The 22,735-nt window shown below is 36.1% G+C and overlaps 1 protein-coding gene across 1 annotated transcript; it reads left to right on the plus strand.

Annotated features, from left to right (window-relative positions):
- The first annotated feature begins 9,289 nt into the window (after nt 1-9,289).
- Nucleotides 9,290-14,267, plus strand: LOC131065663 (lysM domain-containing GPI-anchored protein 1). Its single transcript, XM_058000250.2, has 5 exons — nt 9,290-10,231; nt 13,057-13,174; nt 13,259-13,420; nt 13,611-13,642; nt 13,799-14,267. The coding sequence occupies exons 1-5, from the start codon at nt 9,550-9,552 to the stop codon at nt 14,062-14,064; spliced, it is 1,260 nt and encodes a 419-aa protein (XP_057856233.1). The 5' UTR covers nt 9,290-9,549; the 3' UTR covers nt 14,065-14,267.
- Nucleotides 14,268-22,735: the final 8,468 nt, after the last annotated feature.

Consider the following 22,735-nt stretch of genomic DNA (forward strand, 5'->3'; position numbering starts at 1 on the left):
TTTATTTGCTCTGTAAATGACTTTTATAACCTACTCATTTCACCTAGACTCATTGTACATGACCAAGGATTTGGACCCAATATTTGTGACCAAATTTCTCGACCCCGTCTCATGGCCTTGAATTCCCTTTTATAAACTCAAGGGAGAAAACAAGCTTTGGGCCAAAGGAGACACCTGTCACAAGCCTACAAGACCACTTATGATTCTTCACAATCTCCAAAAAACTATCCATACCAGCACTTCGTGATGAGGTAGAGCCAAAATCCCTAACTGCATTTTGGTAGAAACAAAGCCTTTTGAGCTGTGCCACTATCACCCTTGATGCCTCCAGATGGACCGCGAGATGCATCATTTTGTTCTATAGAGCATTTCCCTCCAAGAAGAGGGTTTAGATCCCAGCAAGAAGTAAAGTCACCCCTCAAATAGAAGAGGAGCCCAAGCCTTCATGCCCAGGATCAAAGAAAGTGGGAAAAGGGACTTGCAGAGGAACATAAAGTGAAGGGAAGGCGTTGCAGCTTCCATGTCATCGCAAAGATGACCAGCTGCTGCCTCCTCCCCAACCTTGTTCTACTCCTATTCCTCTGTGAGGCCCTTCCTAAAACCCTCTACCAACTAGTGGCAGAGGAAAGGCAAAGGATGTGTCATGCAGGGCTTGTTTTGATGAAAAATGGATTTCAAGCCTCCACTATCTATCCTCCCAACTTTCAAGGCTCCACTGACTATAAGCATACTCACTCAAGAAGAATTTCCATTCAATATCACAAAGATCACTGTAACTCCTTGCACGATATTGCTCAAAAATCATTGTCATCATCTCAAAACCTTCCTAGAAGATAGTAAGATTTCTCTTCTTTATACCAACTAAGAACACCACTTGGTTGTATTTATAATTAAAACTGTCTCACTTGGTGGTACTCATGCATGAAAAATCATCACTTCATTGCCTTCTACTCATCCTGCCAACAAATAGATCCAGGACACCATCATATTCAAACTGTCAATCCGCTGCCCTCTGACAAAGCTCATCCTACATGAACAATTTTATTCTGATCACATTATTTTCTTGACTGCACAATTTCTTTTTTAGAATCTCTTTTTTGGATATGGAGTCCTTATCCTTTTGAAATTTTCTCGGAGACAGTTTCTTGATTCTCACCTTTATTTGAGAATCCCTGACAATATGCAACCTATGGTCTTGTTGACAGGTCCTTGATCACTTCATTGCCAACTCAAAAAAATATCCTTATCCCCTTATGCTTCAGAAAATCTCAATCTCTCATTGTCATGGCGATGGAACTTGCTAAGACAGCTCCCTGAAAACTTGCCAACATTGCTTGCCAATTCACTTCGACTGGTAAAATAACCTTTAGAACGGGTTTCTTGAAAATCAGTCAGCATCCACGTGTCTCGACTTATCTTTATTCATCTTATGTCGACAAGCTTGTTTCCTCCTACCCTTATTTTCTTGCATGAGTGACAACAAACAGTCTTAATTACCTCTACTTTGAAATACATTCTTCATCCACTGAAGATTTTGTTCAGCATGGCACATTGCACGATCACCATTATTCAATATGATATTGATCTTCCACTATGGCAAACGGGTCCACAAAAAGGTCTGACCGAGCATTGCCTAATCATCTTCTAGCTCAATTTTGTTAGCGGCCCCACTATCTAACCTTCTTGGTCTACCTGAGACACGTGGCGTCATCTCGTGATGACACGGTCCTTAACTTCCCTGCATCTTCCTTCGTAGGACTGTGAAGGCTGTCAGATTCGTTCGCTCTTTACAAACCAGCTACAACAACCGCTTAACATTGACCGCAATCCTTCGTGCATCTTCTTGCTAGGGTTAAAACATCATCATCCACTTGATGCACATGCATAATTATGAAAGCTTTAGTTGTTCGATCATTAATCATAGAGACATTAGCCGAAATATTTAGGCCGGACCTAGGAAAAATAATACCCTTTAAAATATTAAAGGGGGGCCTGACCATGGTGAAAAAGACGTAGACTTAGGAAAATTTCAAAAGGCTGCCATAAGAAATAACTCCTAGGAAAAAAGACCAAGTCCCATCGACAATGAAAAAGACCCTCATCTTCAAGTAAAAAGGTAATGAAGAAACATAATGGGCTTTGGTTTTTTTAACAAAAGACTTACTCGGAAACACATAAACCCAAAACCCTAAACCTTGAGGGTAAGAACAAAGAGCGTCATTAATTCAAAATGACGAAAATTTTGATAGGGACATCAAATTTTTGCATAGTCATTTTCAGGACTATCAGGTATCATTTAGGTTACTTAAGATGTATTTTGTCTCACTTTCTATTGTGTCTACAATGGAGTCAAAATGAATAATATTGTTGTTGATGTTTTAAAGGTGATCGGATGCATCTTTGTACATCTTTAAGGATTGTGTGTAGTAGTCCTGTTGAAGAGGATATTGGTGTTCTAATGGATAATAAGCTACCAATTTTGATGAATTACCACCAACACATATATGATCTTTCATGTGACTTCTTATGCTAGGCTTTAGTGAGTACAAAGGAGTAATGGACCAATTTGTTCACGTGTTGACTGCTTTTCATCCACTTAATATCAAGAAACAATTAAGGATATGACTGCTAAAATAGAGACTTTGGAAAAGTGAAGGGGTGTTTTACAATATTCAATCCTTTTCATCATTAAGGAAGACCTCAAATTTGTCTTTTTCTTTCTATGAGAAAAATCTATGTTTTATGTTTTCAAATGGTTAAATGGTGAAATGCTTGTAAGTACGAAAATATTTGACAAAGGTGGAAAATTACTTCAACAAAATTCATAACTCAAGTTACAAGTTTATTGTCATCTTTGTAAAAGTGACTTATGTTACCCATTGTAGCTACTAGTTAGAAAATTGAATTTATTTTTGTAAAAGTTAGGTAAATCCTCACTTGTTTTTAGAAGGCAGTTATTGAAAGTGACCACTTAGGTAGCTATGCTTAGTAATTATCCTAAGTGGTTACCTAGGTGGTTATCCTAGGTGGTTGAGCTAAGTAATTACAAAGTAGTTATCCTCTAAAGCCTATAAATACAAGGCTATTTTGTAATGTAAAGGGGACTCTTATAGAGGAGAAACTTCAGAGAATTTTCTAGAGAAGCTTTTGGAGAACTTGTATGTTCACACTTTGTACATAATGATTTATGAGCTTGTATATTTTCATAAAGATAATAAAGGAATCATTTGAATCGAATGTTTTGGGTGTTCTATGTTATCATTACTAATCCCTCATATGTTAAATTGGCAATCCTTTTATATCATTGTGTAAATCATAATTTATCCATTAAAGCATTCATGTTTTGTGCAATTGATTAATGATACACAAGTAGGCTTTGCTATCTCCGTTTAAATATGTTGAAGTATCCTTATCTTCGTATGTTGAGTTTGCCATCCTTCTTTCATCATCATTGCATGCCAAAACTTATTTTCTGCTAAAACCCCTATAATTTGTTATCTTTTGTGAATTCATGTTTGGTATTTGTATGTTTGCCAATAGGATTTTTGTTATTAATCTTCCTTTACTTTTGTCTTGTCTCCTTTGTATTTTTAGGTCAAAAGTATACAAAAATTCTAAAAACCCTTATCATACGAGGGAGCTAGCCCTCTCAAATGTAGAGGAAGATTGTGGCTTTACCACAATCTCTCCAACTGTTGGAACGGATGTCACTGCTCTTTGGGCAAATACGGTCAGTTTGGAGAAACAATTGCACTGACAAATCTGTTTACTAACAATGTTATAGAAAAATATGGATCTTCTAATTTGACATTTGAACTCCTATTTTAAAAAAGAGAAGCTTTCCCTCTTGCAATCTCTCTCAATTCTTAATTGACAATTGCAGGCATACACAACTAATAGTGCTCTTTTGAAGCTCTCAACATAACATTTGTGATTGGTTTTAATCTTTGAAGCATATCTCCCCCCCTCTCTCTCATGGTATTGGTGTTGAGATAACTCCATTTGTGACTAGATTGTCTTCCATTGCTATGGGGGATTGATAACATTATTGTCTTTGAAGCAATCATTATTATTATTGTTGTCTCTTTTGATAGGTGTCTTTTGATAGCATATATACATCTTCTTTTCTCATTTCATGTCAGTTTTATCTTTATTTGTCTTGGCTATTCATGGAGGTGGAAATACTAAAATGAGGGTTTGACTAAGACATGCATGTAAACATCCACTGTTAGCTAATCTTTTTGTCTTTTGTGTGTAGTTCTCGAAGAAACTCTCTTCATAGAAGCTCTCATGGAAATTCAAATTTTTGGGTGATATCTTCTCTTCTTTTTTCTTTGTGTATATAATTTGTTCTTTTCAATATATAGTTTTAACTATCTTCTATTTTGTCATATTCCACACTATTGCTCCTTGCTATTCGTGTAGGGTTCAAAATTGCTTTTTGTGGCAATCTCATTTTCTATCTATATGGGATGTCCATCCGTTGTGCTAACATCCATGACATAGAGCTAGTCCGGGTTCTTGAAAAGTATTTGCCATTTGTGCATTCCATTTATAAGGTTATTTTAATTTAATTCTGTAAGCATGATTGTATATCCATGTCATAATAAAAACACATAAGGCATTGTAAAGTTTCCTTTCAAAATTATAATTTTGTGTTAAAATAAGATAATCTAGATTGTAGTGAAACCTATGGTTTATCTGAGTGTAAAGTTGAAGGCTAAGCTCTCGAAAGATTGTTATCTTTTTATATAAGATTGTTTTTCATACTCTATTAAGACAAGGGATCATGACGAATATGATGGCAACGATCAAGTCAAAATTAAAAAGAAATAGATAGACATATAAAAGAGATTAAGAAAGACAAAATGAATAGAATGACACAAAACGCAATCATAAATAGACTAAAATCCAAAATAAACACAAAAATATAATTGAAATACAAATTATGTTATTACACTAACATAATACATGACCAAACTCAAATGAAAATATAAAAGACAAAAATAAAGACAAAAATAAAGTTAAAAAAATGACAGCAAACAAAAGATTTAACGACTTCTTTTTACCTAGATTTAAGAACCTAGTTTAGAGCAACAAAACTTTCCACATAAAATCTTTTGCAAAACACCATCATTCATGTCAATCAACTATAATCAATTTTTAAATCTAATTATGCTATAATCATTTTTAAAATCTAATTATCATTCATTAACTTCACATATTTTATTTATTTTATTAAATAGGAAAATATTTATGGGATCTATAAATTAATTTAGGCAGTTATTTGGTGATACCAATTTCAAACTAAGGAAAGTGGGGAAACAAATACCTTTCTTTAGTTTTAGAGATGCTTAGTTGTGCTCTTTGGAGACACAATAGTACTGTTTTTTTGACTTTAGTGCGCTAACCCCCAAAATCTTTTGTGACTAGTCTCTATTCTTTATAATCTGTTTTCTGCATATACTCCATTGCTTAGTTGGATTGCAATATCACTTGCACGTGTACCTGCAAATACAAATGTTATATGTATTCTTACACCTGTGTATTCTTATCTAAAGTTGAAAACTATATAAATTTAATTTAACTTTTTTTAATATAAATATTATACATTAATAAAAATTATTTTAAATAAAATTAAATAATCTTAAATAAAAGTTAAAAGTTCATTAAGCTTAAAGATATTCTACAATGACATATTTTAAGTGGATTCATTTAAAAGAGAGAAATATCTCTAATATCTTATAAATAAATGTATTTAAAATGAGCGTAGTATTTCATAATTCTAATTATAACAAACAAAATTTATAATTAAAAATAAATATTTTATATTCATTTTAATTTATTTTGAAGTATATAATCTTATTGCTTTGTTATAGAGAAATGTAAAATGTATTAATCTTATATCTATACTTATTAAACACTAGTAAATACATAATTTAATGTGAAAAATGTATATTAATATTATAAAATTGTATATATTCATTTTTTAAAGTAAAAAATTAAAATTAAATTTAAAATATAATTTAATGAGTAAATCGATTAATTGATAAATTAAATGTGTGAAGTTTTCATAATCTATATTAACAATTTATAATAGATTTATGATTTGATTGTGTGCAATATTTTTTATCAATATTTTGGATCAAGCTTCATGATCCATCACTAGGATGAGATAGCAATACAAGAAAAAAATGAATAATCTAAGAATAATGAGTCGAGGTTGAAATTATTTAGAGTAGATATACTAAAATAAATATCAATCTTAAATAATAAAATACATATATTTTGTTGGAATCTAGATGATGGAATATGCAGTGCAAGATGTTTATGAAAGATTGGTCATTGTATTGAAAATTTAGGACTTGTCATTTGAATGATTTAGAATTTAGGAAATGTTTGTATGTTTGTCTAGTTCACTTCCACAATAAAATTGTAAGACACCTCTAGTTCTCATGAGCCATGAGAGCATAGAAAAAGCCAAGTGGATCTTTGAAGAGAAAAAAAGAACCCTCTAATCTCATGACAGGGAACACATCTAAATAAAAAATGCTCATTTGTCTTTGGTTCTAAGAAGCATGTCTAACAAATATGACACTCCTAGTCTAAATGGAGCAAGAGGAACCCTTACGCTACAATGTAGTTAGAGTTTAGTATATCTTAGGGGTGGAGATGAGTCTAGAGATATAGATTTAAGAAGTGATTAAATTTCAAAGGTAGTGTCTCTCTAGGTGCAATCCATATGAACTAGATACATGCCCTATAAATATGAATACAAATAAACTCGTTTATATCTCTGTTTGAAAGATTATGAGCATTTATTGAAAAAATATACGTGGGATATAAATATAAACACAAGTGAGGTGCAACAAGAAAGAAGCTCTTGCATACCAATAAGACTCAAAGCCTATTATATTCCAATGTTGTAGTGGATCTAAGAGTAAGACAAGGATACCAATCATAGTTAGCATTTGGAATATTCAATGAGAGGAGTTGTGATAAAATATGCAAACTTGATGGCTTGAAGGATCAATCTCTTAGCATGAATATGTTTAGATGGAATCAAAATTAATACACTTTCTATCTAAATTTAATCCACAACATGAAATAATAGGTCCTAAATCTCACAATCATATAAGAGGGTGGACATATTAGGGAGTGGGATAGGTACATCTTCATGCGCATGCCTTGAAAATAAATTTGAAATATTATTTTTCAAGGGTAATGTATACACAACATATCCCTTGCTTAGTCTAAAATCAATAGCTGGAGTAAAGCTAAACCATGGTCTAAATAAGATGACCACTAAGTAAAAATATGAATAAATAATCTCAACTTTCTCATGTTCATAAGTATGTCTAATATGAGAAACCGAACACCTTGCAACTTCCTTAATCAATCTTCACAACAATTTGAAGACCACCTACAATCAAAACACTCTACTACACAAGACAACAAAGATTGATTTTCTATAAAGCCCAAGATTTTATAGATGTGAAAAATAATTATGATGTTTATATAATGACAAATCCTTGATGTAAGGATAAAGATGAAACCCTAGGATATGGTTAATTTTAATCATGACATGTGTCTTCATCTTACAACTTGAAGCACAAAAAAGTACATGACCTAAGTAAGCCTAAGCATACTCGTGTGAATAAGTCCTAATAAGAACTAATTAAGTGATTGTCTTTTTCAATCCAAAAATTACTCTTTATCACCAATTTAGTGTACACCGTGTTAATGTATTTTTGGTCCATGTTACATCGTATTATGACCCTTCTAGTGATTGCAAATTGATAAGGCACCTTCCTAGACCCTAAGAGAACTCCTCAGTGGCTCCCAAAAAGCATAAACATGTAGTTTAAAATGATGGAAGCAACCCATAGGGATATCTATTCCACTCCTAACATCCCTATCTAATCGACATATTTTCTTAAAGTTCCTTTATTACTTGATAAATTTTACCCTAACCCTAACTAGGATTTCGTTAGCATATATCCTAAAAAAATAGAAAACTTAGTAGCTTTCACCCTCTCCAATTGTAGGTCATCCATTAGAAAGCCTAAGGAAACCTAATAGAACCAAAGATGTGAAGTTGTCAAATCTTCTTGACCCATCTAATCCATTGGTTTCTTGTCATTCATTCTTTTTTCTCATCACCTATCAAGTCTATATAATTTGATTCCTTCTTTGTGAAGCAACCGTAAAACACTTTCCTCCGTATACCCCTAAAATAAAAAACCATATATTGACAATATCCTTGTATATAAAGCTCTCATCCTCCAACTAATCCATTATGATCACACTTGTCCACTTCCTTAGTTATCCTCCATCACTTATAAACACTGGATGTATCGTAGATTATAACCCCTTTCAATTTTATTTTATCTCTATAATTATTACACTCTCATGGAGGCTTGACAACAAAAAATTTCCCTATATTGTCAATGTGGAATCTTGTTGTAACATACCCATGCAAGGGGATTGGTTAAGGTAGTCCCCTTGAATTTTAACTATTTTTTCGCATCTTAAACTCATATTTGAATAACAAATAATAGATGTAGTGAATAAAGACATGCTTTTGGCAAAAACAAGGCCCTGAGGTGTAGGTGTAGAACTTTGAAAAGTTTGGAATTCTTTTGACAAAATTTTAAGTGCATTACTTCTAACTTAGCATGCTTATCTAGCATACCTAGTAGCCAATGCCATCTAGGTAACATATCCAACCTTTCCCCTTGTTCAAAAATCAATTCATGGAGCTCCAAATTCATTAGAAAGTTAGCTGTAGCACATTTCCACTCCCCAAATGATTTTTTGATAGGTGCATATTTTTATCATTTATTGTTATTATTTTTGGTATGTAGATAGCAACTGAGGGGTTGCATCCATTTATATTAAAGATGAAAGAGTTATTATATCAGTCATGATTGTAAGCCACCAAAGCCCATTAATAGGCACAACTCAAAAACATATAATTAAACTAACATAAAACCACCTTTGAATACACAAAGCAAAAAAACACCTAAATTCAATTGAGAAGACCCCATCCATAAACAAGTGATAGAATCAAATAAAGCTTGTCTCCTAGTAAAAAATGGAGATAGGCCTAAATAATAATTAGGCAACTACTCCATCGAGGAGCAAAGTCGCATGTAGAATTTGATTTCATTTTTCTTCTTCTTTATTTAAATGCAAAATCGACGGTGTAAAACGCATGACTAACACACATGTTAGTCCCTCCATACTACCTTTTTGAACCCAGAATAGATGCGTCCATTTCTGAATAATGTGCACCTACAAAAAAAGGGCCTAAAAACATTCCACGGAAAGGATCACCTGAAATAAATAACCGTTTAAAGAAAGTGGATTACACAGTCCCTGTTCCCTTTCTCCCAATAGTTTATAGATTTCACATAGTATTCTCTCACTGATCCCCATGCTCGTTATTCTTGCATGACCTTCGTTTCTAAATTCGCTGCCCTCCTACTCAGAAAAGCCTTCACATAGTTTTTGGGCTTGGCCTTGTAAAACCATATTGCAGAAGAAATGGGTGTGTCTTTCCATGGCCCGTCAAGAATACCGTCATGCTTTTTTGTACTCATAATGTTGTGTTTTTTCAATGGACAGCTTGAAGTCTATTGCAAGTCCACTATAGAGCCATGTGATGGCTCAGATACCTGCAATGCGATGGTGGGCTACAACCTGCCCACTGACCTAAAAATATCAGAAGTAGCATCAAGGTTCCAAGTAGACCCTGTTGCCCTTCTGGGTGTTAATGGTATTGATGTATCTTATCCGGATATAGAGAACCAGATACTTCCTGCAAAGTACTTTGTTAGGGTGCCTGTCACCTGCAACTGTGTGAATGGCCTAAGGCAATGCAGCTCCGTGACCTACAAGGTCAGGGCATCTGATACACTTTACAACATTGCAAACAGTGTGTTTGGAGGGTTGGTTACTGCTGAGCAAGTGAGAGTGGTTAATAGTATAAGTGATCCTAACCTTATTGACTTGGGGCAGTCGCTGACCATTCCATTGCCCTGCAGTTGCTTCAATGGGACCGACAATGGATTGCCTGCTATTTACTTGTCTTATGTTGTGCAGCCTGGGGATACGCTTGCTGGGTTAGGGGTTAAGTATGGGACCACTGTTACAGATCTGATGACTGTTAATGCATTAGGGACAGCTGCTATCAAGGCTGGGGATATCATCGCTGTTCCTCTTGCAGGTTAGTGTCATTTTCCCCCGTGTTTTCTTTTATTTTTTTAACTTTTAGCAAACAGTGAATGCCATCTCCATTATAAGGGGATATGGTATGGTTGAGGATGAAAAAAAGTTTATCCATTCAGGGAAGACGGTATGATCGAGCATTAAAAAAAACCATCTCTCTTTCAGGGGAGATGTTATGATTGAGGATGTTAAAACCATTATGACTGGGGATACTTGTACATATGAGTTGTGGAAATATAATACTTTTGTATGGTAAAGTGCTCAGCGTTTAGTGACGTTTGAACCAGTCATAGCTACGCCTTGAGGGCCGATCTTTTCCTACCGTCTTTGAAGAGGAGAGATTAGCAAAGACGAAAACTTTGACCAAAGTTAACGAGGGATACTGTAGGGTCATTTACCAGTAAAATTGCCCTATAGAATGCAAGTTTGGGAGACTTGCGAGGCGCTCGGTCTATAATGACATTTTAGCCAGGTGCAGCTTATACCTTAAAAGCTAGTCTTTCTCTGCCCCCTTTGAAGAGTAAATATTTGCAAAGATGGAATTTTTAACCAAAATCAGGAAGGGATATGGTATGAGCCATTTACAGGAAAAATATCTGATAGAATGTAAATGTTTAGAAGACAAAATACATTATTTTACGGACTGCTCAGCCAATAGTGACATCGGAGTTAGGTATAACTTGAAGTGCTGAATAAATATTAGCAAAGATGAAAATTTTGATTAAAATTAATAGCGGTAAGTGTAGAGGCCATTTACAGTGAAATGTGTCAATGGATTGTAAAATATCCACCGTTTTGCTTTTATATAATGATTTCTCCATTTTCAGGGGAAATGGTATTATTGAGTTTGTGTAAACTGTGCGTTGATGTAGAAAGAATATCATTATATCGGCCATAGTGGCATTTGTGTCAGGTATAGCCTTGCCTTTAGGGCTGAGTTAATGCCTGCCCTAATTGAATAGGAGCGATTTGAAAATATGTATTCTTTGGTCAAATCAATTAGGGAAAATTTAGGAGTCTTCGACGGCAAAATGGTTTAATGAAATGTACAATATCTATATTGTTAACTTTAAAAAATGCCATCCCCATTTTTAGGGCAGATGGTATGACTGAAGATATTTAGAATTTAAGAATGGTGGAGATATATGTAGGCTGTAGCTATATGGTAATAGCTACATCTTGAGGGTTGAGTGCCTATTCTCTTTGAAGAGGAAATATTATCAAAAAATGAATTTTTGGGCAGGTAAAGTGTAGAAGCCATTTTACACCAAAATGGTGCCATCTACCCCTGCCCTCCAGTTTTTTACGAATCTGTACTTTGAACTCTCAATGATTAATATTTAAAAAAATTACTCATACACTTTTATAATTTTCTTTGTATATATTATATAATAGATATAGATCAGGAGTGATGGTGACAATGACATTATATCATAGAGTGCTTAGCTGTGCCGTGTTGAGAGTTGCATTATGTCATATCTATATGCGTACCCTGTTTGAAGAGGAAAGATTAGGTATTTTCAGTAAATGGTCATACAGAAGGTGAAATATCTACACCTCTGCTCCATATTCTTTGGATAGTGTATTCCAAATGTTCAATATGTACTCCTAAAACAGTTTTTATGGCTGCCTCTGTTTTGATATTTGAGCTGTTTGGAAAATTATGCTGTTGCTGCGTTTTAGAAGTACCCTAGTTTATGGACTGCAAAATTTTCATGTTCATTATTGTTTTAGAAGGTTTGTCAAGCGACCCACTCAGGAAAAACAGAAGCACTTTCTTTTCATTTTAATTGTTGTAAATTGGCCTTCCACCTGGCACCTGGACTTGAGTTGTAGCCGTAGGCTGTCAAGGTTACCAGTATTTTCACCATCTCAGAGAATTAGTTAACTTCAGGGGATGTGTCGGGGCTTGTGTCAAGTCCTTGGACTCTCTAGCTTGTAGGGTATCTCAACATGACCCTGGACTTGGCTGCTACACAACCCTATGGAATTTTCCTTCGTACAGGGATTTTTCTGGCTATGGATGCTCTTGGGTGAATTTTTGAGCAGTTCTTGAAGAGAATGTAGGGTTGGATTGGCTGTGTAATGTGGGTAGAGGTGTGCACACATTACCATAATTCACATGGGATGTGTCTAGGTGTGTAATATGGTTTAGTAATGCACAAATGCATTACCACAAGTCAAAATTTCATCTCCAGGTGTTCCATTGGTTAAGAGATATATTTGCTGTGATTGAGGATGTCTTTCATCAAACCCGCTCAGAATTTCCACCTAGTTTGGTAGCATGTTTAATTTTTTGAAGGATTCAATGATATCTTATAAATAGTTGCCACCAAGGTGTCTCAGCCTTTTGTTGCTATTGATGGTACCTATAAATATGCATTCACTTTCCATTTTTGAATAATGACTGTAGAATGGACCGCCTCATCTTATCTGTTCTTCTGGAGCAATGGATGTTTATAGCTAGAATGCCTTTCTTACTTTTTCATGTACTGTTTTGTTCATTGACTAAGTGTTTAACTCCTCTGTACTGTAACTGGAATTTGCGTGAACAAAGAGACATGCCTTCTAGTGAACCTGTGTCTGAGCACTCAAAGTGTCTAAGCATGACCACAATCCTTTGGACTTTTTCCTCTCTACTATTATTGTAAAAAACATATGCATATTAGTTAGGCCCGTTGTGATCACAGTCTCAATGTACTTTTGTTGCCATTAATTTCCAACTGGCAACACTTCGGCAAGAGTTGCTTTAAATTCTTTTAAATTTGTTTTTTCTTGTAGCATTGTTAGTTTTAAGTTTTAACAAGTGTCATAATTTTGTAGCTTGCTCTTCAAGCTTTTCGAAATATGCATCAGATGCTGGTCTACTTGTTGCAAATGGGAGCTATACGATTACTGCTAGCCATTGTGTGCAGTGCAGCTGTGGACCACAGGATCTGAAGTAAGATTCCAACTTCTTGGTGATTTCAGATGTGTTTGTTTGAAAAAAATAGGCCTGTAATCTTACTTGCTAGTGGAATGTCAGTTTGTATTGTGCACCAGCACCCTTGGCAGCATCGTGTTCTAGCATGCAGTGCAAGAACAGTGGTTTAATTGTTGGAAATACTACCGCGCAGCCAACAGCTGGTGGATGCAATGTTACAACATGTGCATATAATGGCCTTCTAAATGGCACAATCCTAACATCGTAAGCTTGTTTGCTTCATCCCTTATAGTTTTCTTGCATTCTAAGAGCTTGAGCTAGTCTCTCAAGAAAGACATTATTTAGAAAAGTTTATATCAGTTTGAGTCAATATATCTACAGCTCACTTTGATTAGGTTGATATTGTAACAAAACTATAGCTTGTGTAACTCTTTTGTACTGTTATCACTGGCAGCTTATATAATGCGCTCCAACCACGGTGTCCAGGTGTGATATAGTCCCCTAGTTCAGCATTTGTTAGCATTTTAGTTTTCTATTTGACTAAAGTCTAATCCTGCTGGTTTAAATGTGCTCTCTTCAGACATCTTGTTAAGACCTTGCCAATCATTGTGGACTGACATTGTCATTGAATTTAAAATGCAGGTCTACATGTTATGCCCAATTTTACAAGACCACCCTCAACATTAACATCATCATTAGCACCATCACCTGGGGTTTCCGTTTCACCATCACCCAAATCTTCAATACATGGATCATCTTCAGTTGTAGGAGGACTTGTTCCTGCAAATGGGCCAACTGGTAGCGTCTCTTATGCTCCAGAGTTACCTAGATGGGTATCAGTTTCAAGCTTTCTAATTTTAGTCTTACCTCTTGTAGTCCATTTTGGGTATTTGGAATCTCTTCACTAAATTATGAGTGGATTTAAAATTTTTCATTTAGGCTGATCACCATTTCTTTAGAGGCATTAGCTGAAATTTAAAAGAAATTTTGTAGAGAAGTCACCAACTTGAATGGCCATGCCATAATGTAATATTCGATTGAATCATGTATGTTGGATATTTATCATTTCATTTGATGTATATTTATGCTCAAAAAATGTGTGCCTCTGAAACATCCTTAGCAACTTGTTGGCTCTTTTGCATTGCATGTGAACACTCTCAACAAATCGGGCTAGCTCTGTCATTTCCAGAGCTCCTTGCTTTTGTCTTGGCAAAGTGAAGGATGGAAAGAGAGCTGAACATTTTGGTGGACGATTTCTTTCTTTTCAGTAATTTAGTGATTCGAAGAAATCTCAGGGGTGTACTCAAGGTCATATTTTGTTCAGGTTTCTTTTTATAAGAAAGGTTTATCTACAATTAATTCTAAATAAAAATGTCGTCCTGGTCAGAATTTGCTTATCTCTTGATCACAATTTGTTGATCTTTTCTGAAAATCTCCTTAAGAGTGACAAATAAATTGATTAGTAAGTGCTGTTTCTGGATTCAACTGTGAGATTAATAAGTGCTGAGTCTGACAGATAATAGATATTTATAGATAGTAATTTGGCATGTAGTTTATAATAAGAACATATAGTTGAGAGAAAAAAGCTTCTGGAAAGAAACTTTGCTGTTTTCATGGATTTTGAAAGCCTTATGTCCATAAACATAGAGTCAGCTTCAGGTCTATGATAGATGTTCCCAATGATTGTATAGGAATACCCGTATATATTTGGACTTTTAGTATGATATTTAAATTATCCTCAGCATGATTGGTTATGAAATTAAAGCGGCTGATCACACAGCACTATCTCGATTATTCATATTAAAGTGGCTTAAGTATTAAGATGGTTAAGTGCCGAGGACATCTTCAACAATACATAGCTTAGCTTTTCTCCCTTTTTGTAATCAAAATTTGCATAATCAACAATTTTTTGAAGCAACCTCTCAGGCATTATGTCAGCGAGTGGGAATGCAGGGGTCTATACATTTTTAGTCCTAGCATCAACCTCACAGCTTGGACTTTCCTAAACAGTTTGCTGAGGCCATACTCTGATATGCATAGAATAGGCCTCTTCTTGATTCCAATACGATCTTCTTGAGCTTTGAGAATTCATTTGAAGACTGGATACTCGTTAAAAGACATTCTCTAAAACTTATCTTGGTAGGTCCCAGACCAAACTGGCAGAGGAAGGAATATGCAAGAAATATGATATGACAATTTTTGCAGTATGTTTCAAGGCTAAGCAATAAAAACAATCATTTTCATCTTAGTTTTCAATGTTTATTCATTTTGAAAATGCTCACAGTTTTGGTCTAGTTGAACATGAATGGTTTTGTTTACCTGAATTTTTCATTGGTTATGTTGCAAAAGATGTTAAGCGGTTTAACTGGGATCAGGAAAAGGGGACTTTGAACTGAAATGATTAACGTTGAGATTGAGAGGCAGCTAAGCAACTTGCTCAATTCGAAGTCTTACCAACAGCTCAAGGAAACACTGCTTCAAGTATGTCTGTGACTCCCTACTCACTAGCAGATGAAACCTTTTAGGCCTGGAGTTGAGGACCATGATCACATAAATAATTAAATTTGATCTCTTCTTCAACTATTTGGTTGAATGCATAAATATCATTTCCTTTGAATAAATAGGTCCATATATCAATGACCATTACTCCTTTTCAACCTCTAAGATGTGGTGAATAAGTGATGCAGACTTTTCAATGCAACTTGCAAAATTTCCTTATGGTTATATGTTGGGAGTTGATATTCTTCAGATGAATGTATGTGTAACACACTGCCCAAATGGCGATTGGTTTATGGACTAAGAATAAGCTTTGCTTCTTCTTGCTGACAGGCTTTGGATATATGTAGTGGAAAATTTCCTGAATATTATATAACGGTTTTAATATCCTTACAGATGGATGTACTAGCACTGGATGACACATTGATTAAACGGTGATTAGTCTAAGGACTAAAGTATAATAAGCTTTACTTTTTTTTGGCCAACAGGCTTTAGGTAGAAGTACCATTAAATCCAAGCCTATGATTTCCGACCAGTAAATATGAAAGCAACATGTTTAATTCCAGAAGATAAAATATGCTGTTGTATTGGTTACATTGTAAAGAAAGAAAGAAATGAATATTAACGTCTACGAGGCCAAGGATAGCCTATGGGATGGCCCGTCCAGTCAAAATTGACTTCTGCAGGTCAGTTCTTTGCCTATGCAAGTTGATGATGAGCGCTCCCAGCTTCTCGATATGCTCTTCATTGAATAAATTAAACCACGTGCTAGCGGTCAAGATATTGTCAAACTTATCCCTGCTGTCTTTAAGTGCATCGCACTCTAAGATAAAATGCTTTTCAGTTTCCGCACTCTTGAAGTTGCAAAACGTGCAAACTCTTTCTTCCCAAATCTCTTTTAAGATAACTAATGAGACACACCATAGCAATTGCTTCAATAGGGGCAGCTCCTGTTTCACTTAACATGATATCATACGGAACTGTACTTTTAATTTTTAAGGTATTTGTAATCTATAACTTCTTCAAGAATGCTGCCTTCAAAGTAAAACTTATGCTGATTTGGTTTTTAAAGTCCACAAAAAAATCTAGTGAACAAATAACCACCCATTGATATATCCAATAGTTGGAAAAAAAGTTAATAATTAGACTAGTTGTGCAACTTTATTGGTACCAATAGCATATGATTAGTGGGGTATTAGTGCATAAGTTTTGGATCAGTTGTGAAAATTTTGTGGTGGCCAAAGCAAATGGTTAGTAGGGCAATAGAGAATATTTATTAGACGTTAACTCAAAATTTAACCATCGGCGGCGCATTGGAGATGATAGTCCCTGATCCAGCATATCTAAGATAGAAGATATGAAAGTGAAAGAGCTTCTTGTGCGTTCTCATCATTGAGCTTTATTATGGCAAAATAGGTTATGACAATCGAGGCATATGTTTGACTCAGAAAATCATTGTACCTGTTTGCATGGAGATAAAATAGTCGCAAACAAGGAATGTCCCAGTTCATACTAGACTCACTGTGTCCTCATATCTTTGCACAAGTCATAGCATTATTAAGAGACAATCCACAAACAACAAAGAAAATAGGTGACGATACCCCATCCTCGCCTTTCTAATCAAAGACATCCTGGAGATAAAATCTCTAGTCAGAGACATCCTGGAAAAGCTAAAAGACATGTCACCAGAAAGATAAAATCAAAAGAAAATCAAAACTCAACACCAACATCCTCAAGTTTAGTGTCTCTTGTCACTTGTATAAGTCTATTTGATTGTGGTCACAATGTTTACTTTCACAAAATGATAGATGCAAATGCTGCTTTATTTTGGATTGTGCGCGGATATACTGAAGAAAACTAGAAGAAACTGTACTCCTCGGAACATGTGATGCTCTCAGTTCCACAACCATTACTACACTTAGGATTTGCCTTAGCCATAGATAGGAGCTGATTTATTGTGGATAGAAAGGGTGAAAATGAGGGATTATTATGAAATGGCTAACCAATTTTAGGTAGATTCATAACAAGCCATGATGAGATTGGGTAAGTTTATTATGGATGGATAGGTTGTGAGTGTGTGCAAAGTGACAAGATGAAAGTGAATCCTAAAGGAGGGAGGAGCAATGTCTCTATGCATGGCACTGGTGACCTAGTTTTCACCACGGTACTTGCCCAAGGCGCCAGGGCGCCACTGAAGTGGTTTTCACTGTTGGACAAAATGATTTTTTTTTTACTTTTTTCAATTTTTTCGATTTTTTGTGTTACAAAGCGCCTGTTTGCCAGGTTTTCACCAAGTAATGATTTTTTTTGTATTTTGAATTAGGATACTCTGAAGAGCTATGTGTAAAACCTGCAAAGGTGCATGTTGTTGATAGGATCGTCTAAAGGTTGACCCTCTGTGGTTGAGAGCTGATATGCACCGGATCCATAGGCCGCTGTGATAATGTAAGGACCAAGCCAATTTGGTTTGAACTTGCCCTTCTTCTCTCTGTCTTGCTGATTTTTAGGATTTTCTCTAAGAACTAAGTCACCTACCTCCAGTGTGCGAAGCTTGATTTTATGATTGTAGCTACGACTCATTCGTTGTTGATAAGCCTTGAGATGATTAAAAGCAGTTTGTTTTCGTTCATCCAATAGTTCAAGTTCTTGTAAGCGAGAGACCCTGTAGTCTTCACCATTGATAAAGTTTTGCAAAGAGACTCATAAAGAGGGTAACTCGACCTCAATAGGCAAGATAGCTTCAGCGCCGTAGACAAGTGAATAAGGTGTAGCTCCTGTAGGTGTGCGGATGCTTGTGCGGTAAGCCCAAAGTGTGGGATTAAGTTGGATATGTCAATTGCGGCCAACGTCATCGACTGTCTTTTTTAGGATTTTAAGAATGGTTTTATTAGACGCCTCAGCTTGACGGTTGCCTTGGGGGTAATAAGGTGTGGAGAAACGATGGGTAATATGGAAGCGATCACAAAGTTCACGAACATCCTGATTTTTGAAGGGACGCCCGTTATCGGTGATAATGGAGATAGGAATATCGTATCAACAAATGATGTAGTTGAGAATGAATGTAGCAATCTGTTTCTCAGTGACTTGTGTAAGAGGCACAACTTCAATCCATTTTGTGAAATATTTTGTGGCGGTGATGATGAATTTGTGGCCATTGGAGGAAGGAGGGTGAATCTTGCCTATAAGATCGAGTCCCCATTAACAAAAGGCCCAAGGAGCCGCAATTGATTGAAGTTCTTGTGTTGGCGCATGAATGAGGTCTCCATGAAGTTGACACTGCTTACATTTCTTGACAAACTGATATGAATCTTTTTCCATATTGGGCTAGTAATATCCAGTCCTGATGAGCTTCTTGGCTAAGGTAGGACCACTAGAATGTGGACCACATATCCCTTCATGAACTTCGCGTAACACAATCTGAGCTTCGTCCCTTTCTAAACATCTAAGAAGAGTTCCATCTAGACCTCGACGGTATAGGATATCGGCTAAAATGATGTATCAAGAAGATTGGCGAATGAAAGTGCGACGTTGGTTGTTGGATAAGTCAGGGGGAGGGTATTATTGCGAAGGTATGTGAAAATGGGACCATATAACTGGGAATCAGGACCAACGACACCTATCATCTCAGTAGCAGTGATCTCATATGAGGGAACCAGAAGGTTATCCACCAAGAACTCATAGCGGGTTTCATTTTGTGGTAGATCGATCAGTGAAGCAATAGTAGCCATAGCATCTGCGCCTCGATTCTACTCTCTTGATATCTGTTCAAAGTCTATCTTCATGAAACATTGTTTCAGGCCATCTACCATTCTTTTGTAAGGCATTAATTTTTCATCCTTAGTTTGGTAGTCATTAGTTGCTTGACGAATTACAAGTTGAGAGTCCCCAAAAACATGAAATTCGTAGATCTTCCACTGAACTGCAATCCGTAATCCAGTTGTTAATGCCTCGTATTCTGCTATGTTATTAGTGCAAGGAAATGATAATTGATATGATTTTGGTATGGAATCCCCTTGAGGTGTGATGAAGAGGATGACAGCTCTTGCACCATGCTGTGTGTATGAGCCGTCAAAGTATAGCTGCCAAGACTTTGTGTGTGATACTGTCAAGATGGATTCATCTGGAAATTCTGAAGTTAGAGGAGCATCATCTATCATGGGAGAATCTGCTAATTGATTTGCGATAGCTTGTCCTTTTATTGCTTTTCTGTCCATATATTCAATATCGAATTCACTCAGGAGCATCACCCATTTGGCTAGTCGACTAGTAAGTGTTGCTTTATTAAGAAGGTATTTCAATGGATCGATCCTTGCGACCAACTTAGTTTTATGAGTTAGCATGTAGTTTCGTAATTTTTGCGAAGCAAAGACCACAGCGAAACATGCACGCTCAATTGGTGTGTAGTTTAGCTCATATCCCACCAAAGTGTGACTGATGTAGTAGACTGCCTTTTCTTTGCCCTCAACATCTTGTTGTGCTAAGAGTGCCCCCAGTGTTGTTGAAGTAGCAGATATGTATAGTAATAGGGGTTGATCCGAAACTAGTGGCATCAAGACTGGCGGATTCAGAAGATAATCTTTGAGTATTTGGAAAGCCTGTTGACAGTTATCATCCCATTTGAATTTGATGTTTTTGTGTAGCAAGTGCTGAAAGGATGACATTTATTCGCAAGTTATGCAATGAATCTTCGTATGGGCTGGAGTCTCCCTTGCAAAGATCAAAGTTGACTGATATTTCTTGGTGGTTGCATCTCTAGGATGGCCTTGACTTTTGCTGTATCTGCTTCAATTCCTCTTTTTGAGACAATGAATCGCAGGAGCTTCCCGAAGGTTACTCCAAAGACACATTTCTTGGGGTTTAATCTCACTTTGTATTTTTCCAACCGATAAAAAATGACTGAAAGTATGTCTAAATGTGTATCTTTGTCTATTGATTTGCCCAAGAGGTCATCAACATAATCTTCCATAGTAACGTGCATAAGATCATGAAAGATAGTAGTCATGGCTCTTTAATATGTAGTGCTTGCATTCTTTAGTCCAAAGGGCATGACATTCCAGTAGAAAGTTCCCCAAGGACAAATAACTGTTGTTTTGTGCTGATCCTCAGATGCGATTTTTATTTGATTATAGCTAGAGAATCCATCCATCAAAGATAACATCGCATGACCTGCTGTGAGATCTACGATCAGGTCAATATTTAGCAATGGAAAATCATCCTTAGGACAAGCTTTGTTGATGTCTCTGAAATCTGTGCATATTCGGATGCTAGGATCTGGCTTGCTGACATGCACTAAGTTGGAGATCCATTCAGGATAGTCAATTGGACGTATGAATCCGACATCCAATAATTTTTCAAGCTCCGCTTTGACTAATAATGCCACTTGTGGATGCATCTTTCTTAATTTCTGTTTCATTGGTTTTGCCCCCGGTTTGACTATCAAATGATGCATTACCAAATCCGGATCCAGTCCAGGCATATCAGCGTATGACCATACAAAATTGATTTATCGCTCCGTGAAGAAACTTATGAACTTTGATCTTTCTGTCTCTGTCAGAGAATGTGCTAGGAATATGTTATGTGGAATTTCTTTTGTACCAATGTTTGTTTTGATGGTCTCCTCTACCAACATAGATGATTTTTCTTCATATGATGCTGGGAGAATGTCGAGTCTTCCATCTTCGGGTGCCTCAGAGAGGTTTTTGCCCTCAGATACGTCCTTTCTTTTTACTTTTTTGGGGTCAGATAGTGCCACAACGTGGTTTCCACCATAAGACCCTTGATTTATTTTTATTTTTATGTTTTTGCGACTGGAAGGCCCAACACCCTCACCAAAATATGCCACGTTGTTGAGTTCTATAGTGTATCCTGCCTTATGGTCCCCAGGGGGAAGATCATTTCGTATGCCTAGATAGTCAATAAAGGCTTCATCATTTTGGAATGTGTCGAACTGTACATGTCCTTCTGGTCCTAGTCAATAAGTTGGTGGTGGACAAGGGGAAGACCTTCAATGCTTTCAAAGTCAACATGACTAAGGGTAAAGATGTAGTTATATCCAGGTATGTCGAGGTAATTGTCGAGGTCATCATTGGCACTCTCCTTATCTGTCTCGATCGTGAACGAATCCAAATTGTCATCACTAGTAGCGCATTCTGGGACGAGTGTCCTCATTCTTCGTGATCTTGACCTAGAACCTAGAGGCAAGGACTGTGTGGGATCCTCAGGGGTTGTTTCTTGACCAACTTTGAATTTTTTATAAAATTCTTCTTCTTCTATGGGTTCACCTGGTTCTCTGAATGTCTCAGTGAGTTCATAATCATTGGAGGATATGTCTGAATCCCATTCCCATTCATTGGAGTCTGTGGAATAGCAGTTCTCTTGTTGATTTTTGGCAGCTTTGATTTGTAATGCTTTTTCTGTCTTTCACGTATTTACCCTAGAAGACATGAAACCAAGTCCTTTCGAGCGCTCTTTTTTAAATATCAATTCTGGTTGCAAAGGTTGAATGATACGTTCCTTTCTTAAGCCAAGAGGACTTTTACCATCATACCCAAACTTTTGTAGGATCTTGAATCCTTTACCATATTTTTCACATGGTATGTTGATTTGATCTTGTGTACCATTTTCAGGGTCTTCGTAAAGCATTTTGTATAAATCTTCTTCTTCCATTTCACCCCACTTTTGGAAGATAGTAGGATCCCACTTGAGTGTAATGATAGATACCCGTTTAGAAGGATGTGGTCATCCATATTCTTTTGGTGAACTCATAACCTATTGTAAGCACATGGTTTGATTCAAAGTGTATTCACCCATGCCTTTGTCCTGGTATTTCCCTTTAAGCTCACCTTGTTTTGATGTTGAAGGTTTTAATGATTCAGGATCAATGTATGCAAAAGAAGGGACAACTTCCCTATTATTTGGAATGATCGTCTCAATTTTTGGTCTCAAGTTATTGCAGTACATAAATGGATTAGGATCACCATTAACTGTTATTTCAACTCCATTATGAGGAAACTTAATGCATTAGTGGTATGTAGATGGGACTGCCCTCATCTCATGAATCCAAGGATGTCCTAGCAATATATT

The sequence above is a fragment of the Cryptomeria japonica genome, chromosome 3 (assembly GCF_030272615.1).
Source record: "Cryptomeria japonica chromosome 3, Sugi_1.0, whole genome shotgun sequence".
NCBI lineage: Eukaryota > Viridiplantae > Streptophyta > Pinopsida > Cupressales > Cupressaceae > Cryptomeria > Cryptomeria japonica.

Coding starts and splice junctions, on each gene's coding strand:
- LOC131065663 (XM_058000250.2), top strand. CDS start 9,550: ATGGGTGTGTCTTTCCATGGCCCGTCAAGAATACCGTCATGCTTTTTT. Junction 13,175..13,258: donor TGTGGACCACAGGATCTGAA/GTAAGATTCCAA, acceptor GTGGAATGTCAG/TTTGTATTGTGCACCAGCAC. Junction 13,643..13,798: donor GCTCCAACCACGGTGTCCAG/GTGTGATATAGT, acceptor TTTAAAATGCAG/GTCTACATGTTATGCCCAAT.